The sequence below is a fragment of the Linepithema humile genome, chromosome 3 (genome assembly GCF_040581485.1).
Source record: "Linepithema humile isolate Giens D197 chromosome 3, Lhum_UNIL_v1.0, whole genome shotgun sequence".
NCBI lineage: Eukaryota > Metazoa > Arthropoda > Insecta > Hymenoptera > Formicidae > Linepithema > Linepithema humile.
The window spans coordinates 15,406,998-15,425,841 of NC_090130.1; the positions used below are offsets into that span (position 1 = coordinate 15,406,998).

The following is an 18,844-nucleotide window of genomic DNA, read 5'->3' on the forward strand; positions in this document are numbered from 1 at the left end:
GAGTATGCTCGTATGTAGGAAACGAAGCCGAGTATGCTCGGTAATATACGAGTACGCTCGTATGCGAGGATCGAGGCCGAGTACTCTCGGTGACGTGCGAGTATGCTCGCACGGAGGAACGGAGGACGGTTCCTGGGGCCGAGTATGCTCGGCGGGAATACGAGTATTTTCGTATCGAGGTCTAGAACCGAGTATGCTTGGCGGGACACGGGTGTTCCCGTCACGTGTGGAAGCGGTTCCTGAAGCCGAGTATGCTCGGTCGGTGCACGAGTATGCTCGTTCTCGTGGGGCTGCTGGGCATAGGCTTCGAGTATTCTCGAAGGATTGCGAGTGCTCTCGCAATAGGATGTTCACTGGTGAGCAGCGAACAGGATCTGAGAAGGCGTACAGCCGGGCCTCTTTTATACCCGGCTGTCGCCCGACTAGCGTAGGATCGGCAAGCATCGGCGGTCTAGTCGGCAGACCCCCACCTGGTAAGTTTCGGAACGGTCGGGTGTGGGGGACCGTCCGGCGATTGACCGTCGGTGTTTATGAATAATTTATCGGCGCTCGATGCGCCCTTGTTGGCTACGGACGATGTTCGGTCCGTAGCCGTGACGATGCATGCTGCATCGTTACATCACCCCCCGGTTTTCGGGAGTGGGTGCCTGCGGCGGCTGCTGACGGCTCTTAATGAGCCGCCCGTCTCGCGAGAAGCGGAGTTTATACCGCCGTCCGTCTGCGGTTCGCAGCTTGTAGCCGCGCGATACCACCACGGACCAATGGGGGATGGCCGCAAATTCCCCTGGCGCGAACTCCACCATAACCGGCGGCGGGTCGGGTGCCCTCCAGATCGGTGGTGCGGGTGGTGCGGCGGCGGGCGGTGGCCTGGTAGCGGCTGGTACTGGCTGGGTGGCGACTGGTGGCGGCCGTGCTACGGTTGGTGATGGCCGTGCAGCGGCTGGTAGCGGCCGTGGTGCGGCGGCTGGTGGTGTCGGCGGTGCGGCGACGGCCGTTGACGGCCGAGTTTCAACGGCCCAAGATGGCCGTCTGGCGGTAGCGGCTGCTGGTTCCGGCAGTGCGGTGGTCGGCACGGCAGTCGGCCTGGTCGGCTTCCGCTCCTGCGGCGCCGTGTGCGTAATTGTGCACGTGGCGTCCGGTGGCCCTCGCTTTCGCCCCTTGGTTGGTGGCAGCGGCGGCGAGGCCAAGAAGGCAGCTTTTCGCTGTTGCTGCCGGTCGGAGCGTTGAATGGTGGTCCCCACCCTGGGGACCACGCGTGCCGGTGATGACGGCGTTGTTGGCGTCGGCGGCGTCGGCTTCGGGATCGGTTTCGGCATCGATCTCGGTGTCGGTCTCGGTGCTGGTTCGTCAGCCAAAAGGATCTCGATCTCGTCTAGTATGTTCCACGAGCTGGACATCTTGATCGAGTTCTAGGCCGAGATTCTTGGAATCGGTCCTTATATCCTCTGAATCCCCGTCAAGGCGGCCTTCTTAGCCTAACGGGTAGGGGCATCTTCCCCATTCCCCGGCTTAAGATCCTGCACATGTATGTGCCTAAGCCATCGTCCCCTCTTATCTTTTAAGTCGTAGATTACGGGGGTGACGATTCGGCCTATCACGTATGGGCCGGCGTATTTTGGCGCGAGCTTAGCGTTTACGCCTGCGGCCTTGTTGGAGAGAGGGTGTTCCTTGCGCCATACTGTCGCGTCGATCTTCGACCGCCAATCCCGATGTCGCATGTTATAGTGCGGTTCATGTCGTTGAAAAGCTCTGGCGAGATTGACAGTAACGAGCTCCCGGGCCTCGTCCAGGTGGCGCCGCCAGGCTGACGTCGGAATCGGTACAGGCGGGTGAGTTTGGTCTTTGGGATGCGGTGGTGCTAATTCACGCCCGTAATTGGCGAACGCGGGCGTGAATCTGGTCGCGTCGTGGCATGCGCTGTTAAATGCGTATTGAAGCGCGAGGATATGGTGGAGGAATTTATTTGTTCAATATGTTGGTCTGATTGCGAATGTTCAAGTAAATTTGATTTGCAACATCTGATGGCTTTATTGCATACAGTACACAATGCTTTATTTAGTGTAAGATGTGGAGCTAACCATCTTTTAAAAACATTTTCATCTAGCCATAATGATTGAAATTTTCTAATTCTAGGTCTTTTAGCTTTAGGCTCCATAGATACCATGTTTCTAAATGAATAAATAAATCAATCTTACCTTATTTGTAGTTATCTAACCTCTTCCTGTCAAAACATCCCGCCATAAGTTCTGCACAACATGTATCGGCACTGTATCTCCATTGCCGCACATGCACAGAGTCACGCATGCGTAAACAATCGGTCCCTAATTGGAACACTGGGCCGTTCGATCATTCCTCTGCGCCTCACCGACAACAAGATGGAGAAGCACGTCAACCTGCTCTACCTGCCTGGAAACAACGCGCACTTTGTATAACAAAGATTTATCGTGGTTGGTGAGCTCGCAACTGAGCAAGCGAAATGGCAAAAAGTACATTTGTGATCGGTAAGTAAAAACACATTTATAGAATAATTCAATACTTTATTCGCAGTATTAATTATATAAACTATTACAGGTGTCTACACTACTTTCGGACGAACGAGAAATTGTCAGTCCACAGCGTCGACTGCGGGAAGATGAACAACTGTGCCGTCATTTTTCCCAACAAAGACAAGTGGCTAACGTTCCGCAACTACAACCGGAAGGAGCGGCTCCCGTTTGTAGTATACGCCGATCTGGAATGCACGCTTGAAAAGAAGGAGGGACAAGGTCATACAACCTATGCCTACCAACATCACAAGGCGTTTAGCGTAGGATATTATGTATATATGATAATTTGTTATCTAGTTTTAAGTCTTATCGCGGTGAGGATTGCATAGCATGGTTCGTCAACGAACTCCATGATTTGGCGCGCCGTGTGAAAGCAATCCTTACCACCGTCGTCTCCATGGCGGATCTTATGCGGGAGAAATCGGAGAAATTCCATAGCGCCGTAAATTGCCACGTGTGTGAAAAACCGTTCGCATCGGAAGATACGCCAGTGCGCGATCATTGTCATCTGACCGGGCGTTACCGAGGTCCCGCACACTCATCGTGCAATCTAAATTACAAAGACTCCACGTTATCCCCATAATATTTTACAATTTATTTGGTTACGACGCGCATTTCATTATTAAAGATGTCGCTAATGCCTTTGAAGGTAACATTGATTTACTGCCGCTGACAAAAGAGCGATACATTTCTTTTGCAAAAAATATTAAAGATACGGAGGATCAAAATTCCAAAATTTGTGTCAAATTACGTTTTATAGATTCATTTAGATTTCTCGGCACCAGTCTCGAAAAATTGGCATCTTATCTGACAATAGATAAATTAAAAATTTCGCGTTCCGAATTTAGCCATTTATCTGCGGAAAATTTCAATCTTCTTACACGCAAAGGTGTGTTTCCCTACGAGTATGTCGACAACATCGATAAGCTCCGGGAGAGACTTGCCTACCTCCGCGCGAATCATTTTACAGCTCGTTGACTGGTGAAACGGTATCCGAGAGCGATTATGCGCACGTGATAAATGTTTGGCAAACTTCTTTGATTGAAACTTTAGGTCAATACAGCGATTTATATCTAAAAACAGACGTTCTTTTGTTGGCGGATATTTTTCAAAATTTCCGAAACACGTGTATCAAAAGTTATGGTTTAGATCCCGCTCAGTATTACACATTACCGGGATATACGTGGGACGCCATGTTGAAGCACACGGGCATCGAGTTTAAATTACTCACAGACATCGATATGGTCATGTTCGTTGAACGTGGTATACGCGGCGGTCTTAGCCAATGCTCCAACAGATACGCTCGCGCAAATAATAAATACATGCCATCGTACGATCCATTGAAACCATCATCGTTCCTTATGTACTTTGATGTAAACAACTTGTACGGCTGGGCAATGTGTCAACCGTTGCCCTATGCCGATTTTCAGTGGGTCGAAAATGTCGCGAGCTTTGACGTAATGTCCGTAACATCCAATTCGGCTACCTGTTATGTGCTGGAAGTCGACCTTGTGTATCCGATGAATCTTCACGACGCGCACGCTGACCTACCGTTCTGCCCGACGCGCGATAAGCCGTCCGGCAAGCGGGCGGTCAAGTTACTCGTTACGCTGTGCGATAAGCAGCGATACGTCATCCACTACCGTAACCTGCAACAATGTATTCGACACGGGTTGCAGGTTACAAAAATTTATCGAATATTGCAATTCATCCACGCAATCTCCATGGTTTTGAGGATATATCGAATTAAATACGCAATTTCGGACACTCGCGAGCAATGAATTCGAGAAAAATTTATACAAATTGATGAACAACGCAGTTTTTGGCAACACTATGGAAAATGCTCGAAATCATACGGATGTATGGCTCATTACGCAGTGGGAGGGACGATACGGAGCGGAGGCTATGATCGCCAAACCAAATTTTCATAGCCGAAGTGTGTTCTCGGATAATCTAATCGCCGTAGAATTGCGGAAACTCGAAATGAAATTCGACAAGCCGATCTACGTATGTGTATCCTCGACATATCCAAAACCTGCTTGTACAAGTTTCACTACAAAATTATGTACACCGACACAGACAGTCTGATATACTTTTTACAATGCGAGAACGTATATCACGATATGAAACGTAATCTTTCAAAATTTGATACGAGCGATTACTCTGAGGACAATGTTTACGATATACCGCGCGCGAACAAGAAAATACCGGGTCTGATGAAAGATGAGAACAACGGTGCGATCATGACAGAATTTGTCGGACTGAGGGCGAAAATGTACGCGTTGAGAGTCACCGGCCAAAAAGACGCCAAAAAGGTTAAAGGTGTAAAAAAGAGTGTAGTCGCCAAAACTATAATGTTCGATGATTACACTCGGTGCTTTAACGATGATATCGAGCTGACGCGGTGTCAATCGTGTATCCGATCAAAGATGCACGAAGTGTACACCGTGTCAGAGTCGAAGCTTGTGCTCAGTCCGTACGATGATAAGCGCTACATCGTATCCGGTTCCACCGATACTACCGTGGGGGCATTACAGTATACAATTGTAGTGTTAGTATTTATGTATAGTTTATTATTATGTTGTACATAGTTTATACATTATATTATTTATATTGTTTATACACTAGTGGTAATATTTATGTATAGTTTATATATTATTGAATAAATAACATTATTGTAGTACATGTATATAATTGTTTATTGTACAATAAATATATTTTATTACAATACATTGTTCTTATTTATCCAAGAGTTGTGCGAGAAATCGAATCCCAACCATTTTACAAACACCTTATCATCCTTTCGACGCAACACCTTCTCCACGAGATAAACGTCGGGTTAAGCGGTCTTAAGCAATTCGTGTTCGTACAATCCTCCGGAGATCGGATTTCCGCGAGAATCTTTAATCAGATATGTCACGAGATTGGTTCGTTGCACCGCGGCAATCTTAAATACCTCCGTAGACCAATTTGGCGTGTGTGTGTACCCTTTCTCGAATATAGTTTTAAATTTGCTGACGCGCACCGGATCGCCCACCTTGAATTTCACTGGCGCGGCAATCTTTATTCTACTGTACACCGTGGACAAGAGTCTCTTTGCGATCGCGGGAGTGACATCGATCAGTCGCATACCAATAGTTCGATGTTTACGATTATTGTATTCCAAGACTAATCGCGGTAAATCATCGATCCATCTATACGATCTATTGAGCGTAAAAACTTTCCACATCTCGTTCTTTAGCGTGCGGTTGAATCGTTCCACCACCGAAGCCTTCATACTTGAGTATGTCGAGTAATGATTGATATCACGTTTCTCGACAAGTTTCCGAAAATCTCCGTTATAAAATTCTTTTCCTCGGTCGGTTTGCAAATTTTTCGGAGTTCTTTTGTAATCTCGAAATATCGTGGAAAATACTTCGGCCGCTTCGATTCCACTTTTGGTTTCTAGCGGAATGGCCCATGCGTGTTTACTCAACACATCGATGACGGTTAGAATGTACTTGTAGCCGCTGTTAAATCGCGAGTACGGTCTTATTTCGACTACGTCAGCTTGCCACAAGTCATCGTATCCTTTTACAACAACAGATCTGCGTTTAAAGTTTCTTCTCGCTGGTGCGTGGAGTTCATTCACGAGCAACCTTTTCTTTAAACTAATATCGTTTTTTATTTCGATTCTTTCAATTCATTCTTTATTATTTCATGAAGATGCATAATATTATTTCTTAAAACACTACGAAGATTTTTAATCTCTTGATTAATTAATTGCTTCATCTGATTCATTAATTCCGCATTATCCGCAGCAATTTTTCTGTTGGTTTTGGATATATCCTCATTGACATAAGCCCGCAGATCTGTAATTTGCTTTTGCAACGTTGCAAATTTTGTGTTAATGTAAACGTTGCTATCCTTCCTCCAGTTCTGTACAGTAATCTCCAAATTTTGAAGTTTTAAAAGCACTTCCCGTTTGGAATTTTCGCAAAGTAAATGATTTCTATTTATACGATTGTCCATGTCGTCACTAATAGTCTTGAAGCGATGATCCAGGTGTTGCTTGTTCACAGCATCGCTATTGGTTTCAGGGCTGGCGAGACGTCTAATTTGATGTGACTTCGCGTTGAAAACTTTACCATCCACGCAGAGACAATTTTCTCGTACGTAATTTCTAAAGACTCCACCGCTCCACCGAGCTTCTCCTGTCTTTGCGTCGTTTTTTACAAGCTGTATTCCAAACTTGTTGATAGACATTCCTGTAGTGTTGCACAAGCGATACTGGCATTAGTTGAATGGTGGTGGTCAATTTATAATCAGAACCGCTTCACGCAGTGAAAGGTACTTTTCAAGTTATGAGGCTTGCAAATTACAGTATTTTGACATATAATACAAAATATCTTGTATGCAGTTACATGTTGCAAACTACATATTTTTTCTTGAAAGCAACTATGTGTTTTTTTATACCAATTGATTCGTCTCATTATTTTATGCATAAAAGTATTAAGGTAAGATTCCCAAAAATTGAATGTTTTACAAGATATTTTGTATTTTATGTCAAAATACTATAATTTACAAGTCTCATAACTCGAAAAATACTTAATGAAAAATAACTTTATTATAGTGTTTTGAAAAGCTCTTAACACCAGCTATTAGATTTTGGAATCAAAAATAGGGGTTTCCATTTAAAAAATAACTGACCTTCAAATAACCTTGAAAATTGACTTCAAGGTCAAAGTCACTAGCACAAATAGGTGACCCCCATTGTCTTGAACAACTTTTGTCTGAACCATTTTTCTGTATTTGGCTTACTTACGGAGAAATTTGCGTGGATGGATTAAAATGGCCCACCCTGTATATCGCATCGTCGGGAATTCTTTTAAATATCAATTCAAACAGACCGGACGTACCCGCGTATATTACACTGTCCACAATTATGTTATCATTTTTATTGATGTCAAAGCGCTTGTCCCCAAGCAGCGTACCCTCATTGTTAAAGTACACTCCGTAAACTTAATCCGTCTTCTTATCACCGCTCAAGAGCGCTCCGATGTACTCTTGCCCCAGCGGGCCTAGTTGACCGTACAACGCTTCTCGGCCATCGGACGTTTGCATCGTCCGTCTCACAGATGTTACGAAAGATGGGTTCGTCGTTTCGAACACGCTTTCAGTCGATAAATTTGTTGGTGATTCAAATGTCAATTTTCGCGGTTGGAGCGGAGTCGAGGTCCATATCGGTGACGTCAACAGGGTACTTGGTCGCATCCGCTTGCTCTTTTTCTCGGTGCTCAATTGCTTGCGTTTGTTGTTGTAGTTCGATTCATCCATAACCTCAATATCGAGACTTGGTGTAACCGTCGCATTCGTGATAACCGAATCATCATCACCGCCAATGTTCTCGACAATTTGTTTCAACGGTTCGACGATTGGTTTAAGATGCTTTTCCAAATCCGCCTCCTCCACCATCTTTCCAGTCTTAAACGCCCGATGCTTCTTGCGGATCGATTCGCTAATACGAGCAATCTCCTTCGCTAACCTTTCCCGCTCTTCGATATCTTTTGTGTCGAGCGTCATCATCGACGTTTCGTGAACAACTAACCACTCTGTGTACCGCGAACTCGTTAAAACTACGTCTGTATCGTCCATCACCAAGCGCACTATCTTCGTACGTCATGTCCGTATTTACATGTTCGTTGTAGATATGTTTAAGGTTGGTACCATCCTGCTTGAATAAGATCAACAAATTCGCGTTGTCGCGTACAAGATGTTTAGGTATCCTCGCGTACGTTTGACACAGATAGAAGCAATCGACTTTGGAATGACGACCCATTGCAAGTATTCCCGTATTGCATCCTGCTTATCGCAGGCTGTCATCAAAGATAAATATAGAATTTGATAGCGCCTCGCTCGGGGGTATCACAGTACAATCCGAGAATGTGAAGTAACCGATATCATCAATCAGTCCAAACAATTTTTCGAGATACTAATATTTTAGCTGATGTAACGATTTTGAGTACACGTACACGTTTTCAAAGCACACACCGTGCAGACTTTTCAACAGACTCAACATTACGTTTGTTTTACCGCAATTCGAGAGGCCGCAAATGATACCGCGTATTGTGTTTGGTAGCATTCGACCGTGTCTGGATGCACAAGCCCCTCCCACTCGCATCTTATCGTCCATGTTTTTTACACGAATCGTGTACGGTTGTCGGACAAACTTTATTATTACTGGTTGACGTTCGACGGATACCAGCTATTTATAGGTGCGCGCGGCTCGAACATTCTTCAGTTGGAAAAATGTTTTTCTTACTGGCGGACGATATTTTACTTTTGACGGTCAAAGAGTTGCGATTTATAAGTAAATTCTTCCAAAAGTAATTCTTCTGCTAGAATTTGGTCGGTACGTGGAGCAACTGTGGCAGAAACTTTCTGAACATTTAACGGAGGATCCGGAAGTGCAAGGTTATCGTCGGTGTCTCAAGCATTACAATCAACAAGGCGATCACATCGACGGACCCGCGCCGTATGTTAAAGATTGCGCTTTATGCAATTCATGAATCGCGCGATAAACGCGCTTCCGTTCGAACTGCACATACCCGGCTATCAATTTTGCGGTCCGGGAACTCATCTGCGGAAACGGCTCGAGCAAGGGGATCGAGGAATCAATCCGCTGGACGCGGCATGCCGCGATCATGACATTGCGTACTCGCGTAGCGACAAACTAGCGGACCGACACGTCGCCGATCACGTTCTTGCCGATAGAGCGCGGAAACGTATCATCGCTAAGGACTCGACTTTCGGAGAGAGGACCACTGCTACCGCTGTTTGGGCGGCGATAAAAGCAAAGACGAAATTGGGCATGGGAATGGCGAAGCAAAAAATGAAAAAAAAGTGAAAAAACGATCGCTCCCGATAGCGAAACGTGGCGGTATCTTGCCATTGTTACCGCTTCTTGGAGTTATCGGTTCACTAGCCGGTGGAGCGACAGGTGTCGCAAAGGCGGTGAATGATGCCAAAGCTGCGCAGCGACAACTCGAAGAAACGCAACGTCACAATTGCGCTATGGAAGGACGCGGACTTTATCTCGCTTCGTACAAACAAGGAGTCTCGCAAAAGAAAAAAAAAACGTTGAAAAGAAGATAAAGATGCCCGCGGGTGTCACCACCAATTTACAGTTGATACAAATAGCGAAACGTTTGCGAATACCGTATTTCCGAAGCGTCTACATGTGTAACGCCTTACCGCACAAGACATATCGAAACGAGAGTGGTATCGTAAATTTGGACGATGCTGATAGACCGGGCACGCATTGGGTGGCGTACGCCAAGAGAGGCGATCGCGTCATGTACTTTGACAGTTTTGGTAATTTGCAACCACCGAAGGAAATTGTACGTTATCTCGGCATCGATACAACGATAACATACAATTACACGGTCTATCAGACGTACAATCAAACGATCTGCGGACAATTGTGCCTATTGTTCCTTTGACAAATGGATTTAAGAATCGACCCATCGTCGATCGACGCCAGTCGTCGCTAGAATCATGTCGCTGACACTCACACTTAGCGGCAAGAGCAGCCTCCTCACGGTGGACTATTTTCCACCAATAGATTTGAGCGATGGAAAATACGAACTCGGCTTAATCACATTGGAGACCTACAACACGATACCGAACGTGACGTTGACAAACAATAAATTTTATTTTGACGACAATGATGAGGAAATTACAATTCCCGAAGGATCAAAATGGACGCCATTGATGCATGTCTGAAACGTGCAATTTTACAAAAACGAGAAAAAAGTGATGATGATAATTATCCATCGTCACTTCGTCTTAATGTTAATACTATGAAAAGTGAAATCAAGTGCGCTTTTCGAATAAATTTCTCTAAACCAAATACCATTGGACCATTGTTGGGATTTTCAACAGTTCGTATACTGGAACCGAGGAGGTGGTACGAATCAGACTCCTCGATAAACATTGTCAACGTAAACATTATAAGAATAGAATGCAGCATTACCGCGGGTGCGTACGCCAACGACAAGTCTGTGCACACGATACATGAATTTTCACCGAACGTGCCTCCGGGATATAAAGTTTCGGAAACGCCGGCGCAAATCATTTACCTTCCGGTCATCGCAAGGAGCGTTACTGATATTACACTACGTGTGGTGGATCAAGAAGGACTATTGATTGACTTTCGCGGAGAGGAAATTACCATCAGACTGCACTTGCGACGACGTGGTGCGAGGAAATGCTCGTATTGAACGAGAGAGAACAGCAAGTGATTGAGAAAACAACAAAAATTGAGAAAAAATCGCCAATCAAGAAGCTGAATACATCGAGTGTAAACATTTTTAAAATTATTGGGATTTGCTGTGAGAAACGCTTAAAGAGATGGATATACTCAACATTGCTGACGAGCCTGTTTTCGACGAGCGCATTGTGAAATATGAGATGTACACGTACAATCCGTACGCTAACACAACGTTGGGACACAGCGATGAGATACGAATACCTATACAGCAACAGGATTTGTACACGTTGCCGTGTGAGAGTTTTCTTTACATTGAAGGAAAACTCGTTACGAATCCTATTAATGAGGCTAGAGATAACGTGTGTATAATGGGAAATAATTGTGTCGCGTTCATGTTTGATGAAATGCGATACGAGCTCGACAGAGTTGAAATCGATCGTAACAGAAACATTGGAATAACGAGCACGATCAAAAACTATATATCACTGACAACGGAGAAGAGCAAGACGCTGAAATACGCATTGTGGAATCCGAATGGATATCTGTTGACCAATGGAAACTTTAATTTTTGCGTTCCGCTCAATACTCTTTTGGGATTTTGTGAGGACTACAAGGACGGATTGTAATCAACGCGCGTCATGAACTTGTATTGATACGCTCACGCAACGATAACAATTGTTTAATCGCACGAGCTGGTACGAATTCAATGATTGAACTACTCAAGATACAGTGGCGAATGCCACACGTAGCTCTGAGCAAAGTCAACAAGCTGTCTCTTCTTCGAACTTTGGAAAGCGGAAGATATTTGAGCATGTGTTTCCGTTCGTGAGATCTGTACGAATTTCCCATGCTGCAAAACACAACCAAGCATTCCTGGGCTGTCAAAGCCGCGATGCAATTGGAAAAACTGCGATACATAATCTTTGCTCTCCAAACCGGTCAAAAAAATGTGCTCTCTGAAAACGTTGTTCAATTTGATGCTTGTAAACTCACCAATGAGACTGCATCTAAATTCTGATTTTTATCCGTACGACGACATGAACTTGGATTTCGACAGGAATCGATATGCTATACTGTACAACATGTATGCGCGTTTCCATAAAGCTTATTACGGATGCGATAATACGTATTTGGATATCGATGAATTCTTGAAAGCCGGTCCGTTCGTAGTCATAGATTGTTCGCGACAAAACGACTCTATCAAGAGTGCCACCGTCGACGTGCGAATAGAATTTGATTGTAAAGAAAATATACCAGCCAACACCACAGCCTATTGTCTCATTATACATGAGCGAATGGTTGAATATAATCCGTTAAACAACATTGTGCTCAGACTCGTATGAAAAGTTATAAATTTGACGTGTGCGAATGGGAACGTTAGTTTTCCGATGATTGACAACGATGTCTGACGTACCAATTTTCGTCGACTTGCAAGGTTACGCGTTCAACAACATTTTTATTGTGAAAGAAGCAGCGGTACTTCGAGATGGCGAAACGTTATCTCATTACGTATTTCGTGAACTCGTACCATGGAATTTGTTGACGAAATCGGAAAAATCGCTGGTGTGTTGGTTACGAATACACCATCACGGGTTCCAATGGGAAGATAGACACGTCTCATACAGTCAGATGAAAAGCCTTATCAACAAGGCTATTGGTACAGAACCGCCTCTGATATATGTAAAAGGACTCGAGAAGAAAAAGTGGCTGTGCGAGATTTTGGAAGATGATGTAGAGATCGAAACAATCAATGTGGATTATGAGGATATAGCACGCCTGACAAACCTGGATGTAATCGGAACCTTGCGTTGTGGGTATCACACGAGACATTGCGCTATGCAGAATGTTTGCAAATTGTACAAGTAGTGGTTTGAGCGTAACAAAGTTGTAAAATAATTATGTTTTATGTTAATAAAATGATGTATATTGAATTCGTATGACTTTTATTTTACTTTTTATCCAGTACGTTTACCCGTATCAGTTACATGATCCTCCGTAATATGACCTATCGCTTATCCCGCGACGTATAATAGATTATACGTAAGAACATTTAAGTGACATGTAATATCATCTGTCGCTTATCTCACAAGATATAATAAATTATTAATTGTAAGAATATTGAAACATCTTTTAGACATTTATCGAACATCTATTGAACGTCAATCGAACGTCTATTGAACGTATATCGAACGTCTATCGTACGTCTTTAAACGTCTATTGAACGTCTATTGAACGTCTATCGTACGTCTCTCGTACGTCTTTGAACGTCTATCGAACGTCTATTGAACATCTATGGAACATCTATCGTACGTCTTTGAACGTCCATTCAACGTCTATCATACGTCTTTGAACGTCTATTGAACGTCTATCGTACATCTTTGAACGTCTATCGAATGTCCATTGTACATTTCTCAAACCACATTCAACGTCTATCGATCGTTTATCGTATGATTTTTAACTACTTTCAGCATTTGTAGAGATAGATTTTTTCCTTCTTTTAAAAGAAAAATTGGCATTATGCTACCTTTGCAAATTATATAATTTAAGACATGTGCTATCGATGCGCTTTTGTATTTGAAGATTGTATAATTTAAAATGTGTGCTACCGTTGCTCTTTTACATTTGAGGATTATATAATTTAAGATGTGCTCTTTTTGCATATGATGTGCTTTGTCAATTTATTTAAATACATTTTTGTCACGTATTGAGGAAAGAAGATATGGATGTCTCCTGTAGGATGGACACATAGATTTGTAACACATCTTAAAGGTGCGAGTATAAAAATGCTTCAGAGGCTCGGACGGCCACAAGTCCTCCTACAGTTCGCGAGAGCCGGTGAGATAGCGCATCAGTTTTGTGAACGAGCCAAATTAAAAAAGAAAAAAAAAAATGGAATTCTACAACGTAGATCTTGGATACGGACGTCGAAATCGGATAAATTTTGGTATTGGCCACAGTCGTAGCTGAAAGAGCTAGATTATTGACGGAGTGTTGTATGAAAGGAGAGATGTTTAGCACTCCCCTAGACAAGGACGGACACATATGTACTGGTAAGGCACGGTCGTCTTTGACGACTCTTACCAACACATTTTTCAAGGAGGGGAAACCGGCGGAGCAACCTTCGGCTTACAGGCTGATTTGCCTGCTGGACGAGGTCGGCAAGTTATTCGAAAGAATCATTGCCGGCCGAATCGTCCAGCACCTGTCGCGGGATGGTCCCAATCTATCGGAGGACCAATTTGGGTTCCGAGAGGCCCGATCTACAACAGACGCAATTATGCATCTGCGGGCCCTCTCGGACCAAATTGTAGGGGAGGGAGATGTGGCGTTGGCGGTGTCGCTGGACATCGTCAACGCCTTCAACTCCCTCCCATGGGAATGTGTGGGGGAGGCCATGGAATCTCATGGCCTTCCCCCATACATAAGGGAAGTTCTTTGGGACTATTTCCGTGACAGGACGCTCCAGTATAAAGACCAGCTGGAGCGGGTAAGCCGAAGGGAGGTCTGTTGCGGGGTTCCTCAGGGGTCGGTGTTAGGACCCCTATTATGGAACCTCGCATATGACAGAGTGCTCCGCACAGCTCTTCCCCCGGGCTGTCGTCTGTTATGTTATGCAGACGACACTCTGGTGGTGGCCCGGAGGAGGAGCTGGAGAGAGGCCCGGGACGCGGCGAACGCCGCCACCCGGGCAGTCGTACACTCGATACGAACAATGGGACTCGAGGTCGCCCCGCAGAAGACAGAAGCTCTGTACTTCCGTAGCAGAGAATCGGGGCGACCCCCCCCACCCAAATCTGGGTGGGGGAGGTACGTGTCTGGGTGGGGGAGGTACGTGTCTGGATGGGGACCCAGATGAAATATCTGGGCCTCACCCTGGATGGACTTTGGGGGTTTGAGCAGCACTTTGCTGGGATAACCCCCAAAGCGGAAAGGATGGCGGCGGCGTTGGGTCGCCTCCTTCCGAACCTGGGTGGTCCGCGAAATAGAGTCAGGAGACTCTACGCGAACGTCGTGCAATCGGTGCTCTTCTATGGAGCACCGGTGTGGGCCGAAAGGGTCACGGCCAGTCGGCGCATACAGGCGTTGCTTCATCGCCAACAGCGTCGGCTGGCCATCAGGTTGATCCGGGCCTACAGCACGACGTCGTACGCGGCGGCCACGGCTCTGGCGAGCCTCATCCCGGCCGAGTTCCTGGCGAACTCGTACGCTGAATTTTATCGGCGTACGAGGGACCCAGACCGGACCGGGAGGGCTTGCCTATTGCCACGAGTCGTGGCCAGACTCCGGAGGGAAGCCCGCCAGGGAGCCATGGAGACATGGCAGACCTCCTTGGCTGGCTCCACGGCGGGCAGATAGACCACCCAGGCCATCCACCCCTGTCTTCCCGAATGGGCGGACAGGAGGGGACATGGTATCGGGTTTCACCTGACACAGGTACTCACCGGACACGGTTGTTTCGGTGACTACCTGTGCAGGATAGGTAGAGAGTGTACGACAAGGTGCCACCACTGTGCGGCCGGTCGGGACTCGGCGCGACACACTCTAGAAGAGTGTGAAGCATGGGAGGGAGAGCGTCGAGTCCTGACCGCAGTGGTCGGCGAGGACCTCTCCCTACCAGCATTGGTAAGAGCCATGCTGGAGGGAGAGGATAAATGGAGGGCCGTCTCCTCCTTCTGTGACAAGGTAATGTTTCAGAAGGAGGAGGCGGAGAGAGAAAGAAGGGGGAAGGCGGTAAGGGGAGGGGATTAATTGATCCCCCTCCTATTGTACAGTCGCCAATAACCCCCCCCCCCCCGCCCCCAAAGGGGCAGAGGAAATAGGGGGTCTCCCTGGGCGGTGACACGCACCACAAGCGTGTCACCATCAACCCCCCGGGGAGGACTTTCCCCCTAGGAGGGACTTAAACTAAATGGGTCCCTCCAACCTGGATGGCCGGAGGGGAGATACCGTAGACATATCGGAATTCTATCTCTCCTCCGGCGGGGGGTCGGTTAGGAGCGGGGGCTCCTGACTGACCTCAGCCCTCCAACACACACGGGAGGGCGGGGAAAAGTCGCGATAGTCCGGCTTTTCCCGTAATAGGAGATCACACTGGGAGGGAGAAGGGACGTAAGTTCCCCATTCCTCCCCGCGAGGAGACCGATTCCGGTCAGACCTGAGGGAGGGTGAGACGAATACCGCTGGTGATACCTCACCCTCCCTCTATATGGTCTAGGAAAGCTATCGGCAGACTATCGTCTGTCACAAAAAACAGCGCCTCATCGATTGGGACCAAGAGGCCACTGAAGGACAGGGAGGATACCACCAACCTTCCTGACTCTCCCTCCTCCGAAGAACGGAGGAGAAAGAGGGAAAAGAGGATAAGAAGGAGTGGCCTCTTATCCTCAGATGAGGAGGATCTTGAGATCCTCAGAGCACAGGCTCAAAAGAAGGATCCACGGAGACGCCCCGCGACAGATCCCGCAAACATTGGGCAGCACACCGCCCGAAAAAGGAGGGAGAAGGCCGTGGAGCGAATAGAGGAGCTCCACCAAAGGATCGCCGAGAGGATAATGAATCCTCACCACGAGACGGATCGCACAACCGAGCGATACCATAAATTTGTGGAAAAAGTAACAAGCAAGGTTGTGCGATATGAGGCAGCACCGGTCCAGCAGATCCTGGACGACCTCAGGAATGACACCAAGTCTATTCTAGAGGTCGCCAGGGTCTCAAAGGGCCTTAAGGGGAACCTGGCTGGGCTGCTTTGTGCGGCGGCCTCCTCTTTAGAAGCAGGAGCGGCGACCCTGGCGGAAAGGGCGGAGAAGGAGTTTTACGACCCCATCGCGAGGAGAGCCCCTTCTTCCGCCAATGACAATGTGGAGGAGATCTTCGCGGCGAACCGCCGCTTGGAGCAGGAGGTGGCTGACCTCCGCAGGGAGAGGGAGGAGAGGGAGAGAACCTCCCCACTTCCCTCACCCCCTGCTACCCGGTATGGCCAGGGCCGCAGGGAAGAACGAGGAGATGGAGGAAATCGTCATGGGGGGGGGGGGGTCGGTAGAGGCTCCACTCCCCGAACCCTCCCCCATGATGACGATTACGAGGGAAGATCTGGTCAACTTCCCGGCAAGGAGACCCCCAATCAAAGGAGCCGTAAAGATCCTGGAGGATCGCCCCTTGCCAGTAGTGACCAGCAATATCCTCGTACCCGGCGGCCTGGCCGAAATTGTCGAACAGACAGTAAGGAAACAGCTTGGAGAATTGCTTCCCATCATGATGAGGGAGCTTAGGGGTAGCCTGCTTCCTCCCTCCTTGCCTAACCCCCCTACCTCCGGGTCCCCTGGTGATGGGGGTCCACCCTCCGTTAAGAGGGTGGCTCCCCCCACCGGGGATTCCAGGAGGGAGAGTGGAAAGAAGGGAAAGGGAAAGGTGCCGACGCAGTCCGTCGCCGTGCGACAGCCCACTGCCGGCCCTTCCCTTCCCCCTAAAGGGGGAAAAAAAGTCCTGGCCGACAAGCCAGGACAATCGATCCCCCACGAAGGGAAAATTGCTGCAGATACAACTGTCACAGTGCAGCAGCAACAACAGAAGCAGCAACGGGACACACCACTTCTGTTTACAGAAGTGATGAAGAGGAGATCGATAAAGAAAAAGGTAACTCCTCCTCCTCCCTCCAGTACAGGGGTGAAAAGCGCCCAGGGAACCACAAAAGTGGTTCTCAAAACCGCCCCCAAATCTCCTCCCTCCCCGCCCAAACAGGGCACTGGGGAGGAAAAGGGGAGGAAGGAAAAGAAAAAGAGGAAGGTGCCCAACACTGCGGCTGTTTCTTTCACATGTCCAGTGGGGGAATACGCCGCGGTGATGAAAAGGGTCACCAGGGAGATCTTCCTCAAGGAGATGGAGATCCCCCCGACGACGCCCAAAGCGGGCCAAACGAGGGCCCTTATTATTCAAATACCGGGCCCCGAAGGACAGAAGCGCGCGGACATGTTGGCGCAAGAAATGCGCAACATGTCCGCCGATAGACCCGAGATACGGATCAATCGACCCCAGAAAATGGGCGAGATCCGTATCCGGGATCTAGCTCCGTCGACCACGGCAGAGAGCGTTGCTCGAGTCGTAGCGGAGAGGGGAGAAGGCTCCCCCACCGAGGTCAAGGTGGGGGACATAAAATCCCCCATCCCCAGAGGCCTATACACGGCCTGGGCGAAGTGCCCCCTCAGGGCGGCCAATAAGGTCGCCTAGGAGGGGCACATAATAATAGATGGGTTCTTCCGAGCCCGGGTAGAACTCTTGGAAGCGCGCCCCCTCCAATGTTATAAATGTATAGAGAGGGGCCATGTAAGAGCAACATGCCCCAATACAAATGCTGACCGCAGCGGTATATGCTACCGCTGCGGTGAAATGGGACACGAGGCCCGCGGGTGCACGGCGCAGGCTAAATGCGCCGTGTGCCATGATGCGGGTCGACCGGCCTCTCACCGCATAGGGGAGCCGGCGTGTAAGCCCTCCAAGGGGGGCAATAAGAAAAAGGGGTGAGCTGCCACACAAGCACCCATCCCCCCTCCCAAAACCAAGGAGGGTATACAGGCGGCAGCGGCGAAGCCGTCCAAAAAGAGGGAATCAAATCCCCCCACAGAGTCCATGGACATAGATCCACTGCCAGCTGCCGCCGAAACAGCAGGCACGAGTGGCCTGGAGGAGGGACAGGTTCCTAAGAATCAATAATGTCCACAAAACTCCTCCAGGCCAACCTAAATCACGCTCGCCGGGCCCAAAACCTGTTCATGGAGGATCTGTGCGAGCGTGATGCGGGACTAGGAGTGGTGGCGGAGCCGTATCGGGTGCCGGAATCCGATCCTAACTGGGTCTCGGCCTCGAGCGGCTCCGTCGCCATTGTGAGGAGGCACTCCCCGCGCTCCCCCACTTACCCTAGTGGAACGGGGAGAAGGGTTCGTCATTGCGCGGTGGGGTGCCTTATATGTGGTGGGGGTATACGTCCCACCAAAGCGGCCTCACCCCGAGTTAAGAGAACACTTGCGGGCAATGGGGGCGGGCATTCGCCGGT

The 18,844-nt window shown here is 47.9% G+C and overlaps 2 protein-coding genes and 1 non-coding gene across 3 annotated transcripts; 2 read left to right on the forward strand and 1 right to left on the reverse strand.

Moving 5' to 3' along the window:
* Positions 1-614: 614 nt before the first annotated feature.
* On the reverse strand, positions 615-1,397 carry LOC136998981 (uncharacterized). The gene has a single exon (XM_067352373.1). It carries the CDS (start codon positions 1,395-1,397, stop codon positions 615-617), a length of 783 nt encoding a protein of 260 aa, XP_067208474.1.
* A 9,540-nt stretch (positions 1,398-10,937) lies between these two features.
* On the forward strand, positions 10,938-11,423 carry LOC136998982 (uncharacterized). The gene has a single exon (XM_067352374.1). It carries the CDS (start codon positions 10,938-10,940, stop codon positions 11,421-11,423), a length of 486 nt encoding a protein of 161 aa, XP_067208475.1.
* Positions 11,424-13,785: 2,362 nt separating this feature from the next.
* On the forward strand, positions 13,786-13,890 carry LOC136999181 (U6atac minor spliceosomal RNA). The gene has a single exon (XR_010889582.1). It is a non-coding gene; the product is annotated as a U6atac minor spliceosomal RNA (small nuclear RNA).
* The last annotated feature ends 4,954 nt before the right edge of the window (positions 13,891-18,844 follow it).

Excerpts from the sequence above, each read along its gene's own strand:
- LOC136998982 (XM_067352374.1), top strand. The coding sequence starts at position 10,938 with ATGGATATACTCAACATTGCTGACGAGCCTGTTTTCGACGAGCGCATT.
- LOC136998981 (XM_067352373.1), bottom strand. The coding sequence starts at position 1,397 with ATGTCCAGCTCGTGGAACATACTAGACGAGATCGAGATCCTTTTGGCT.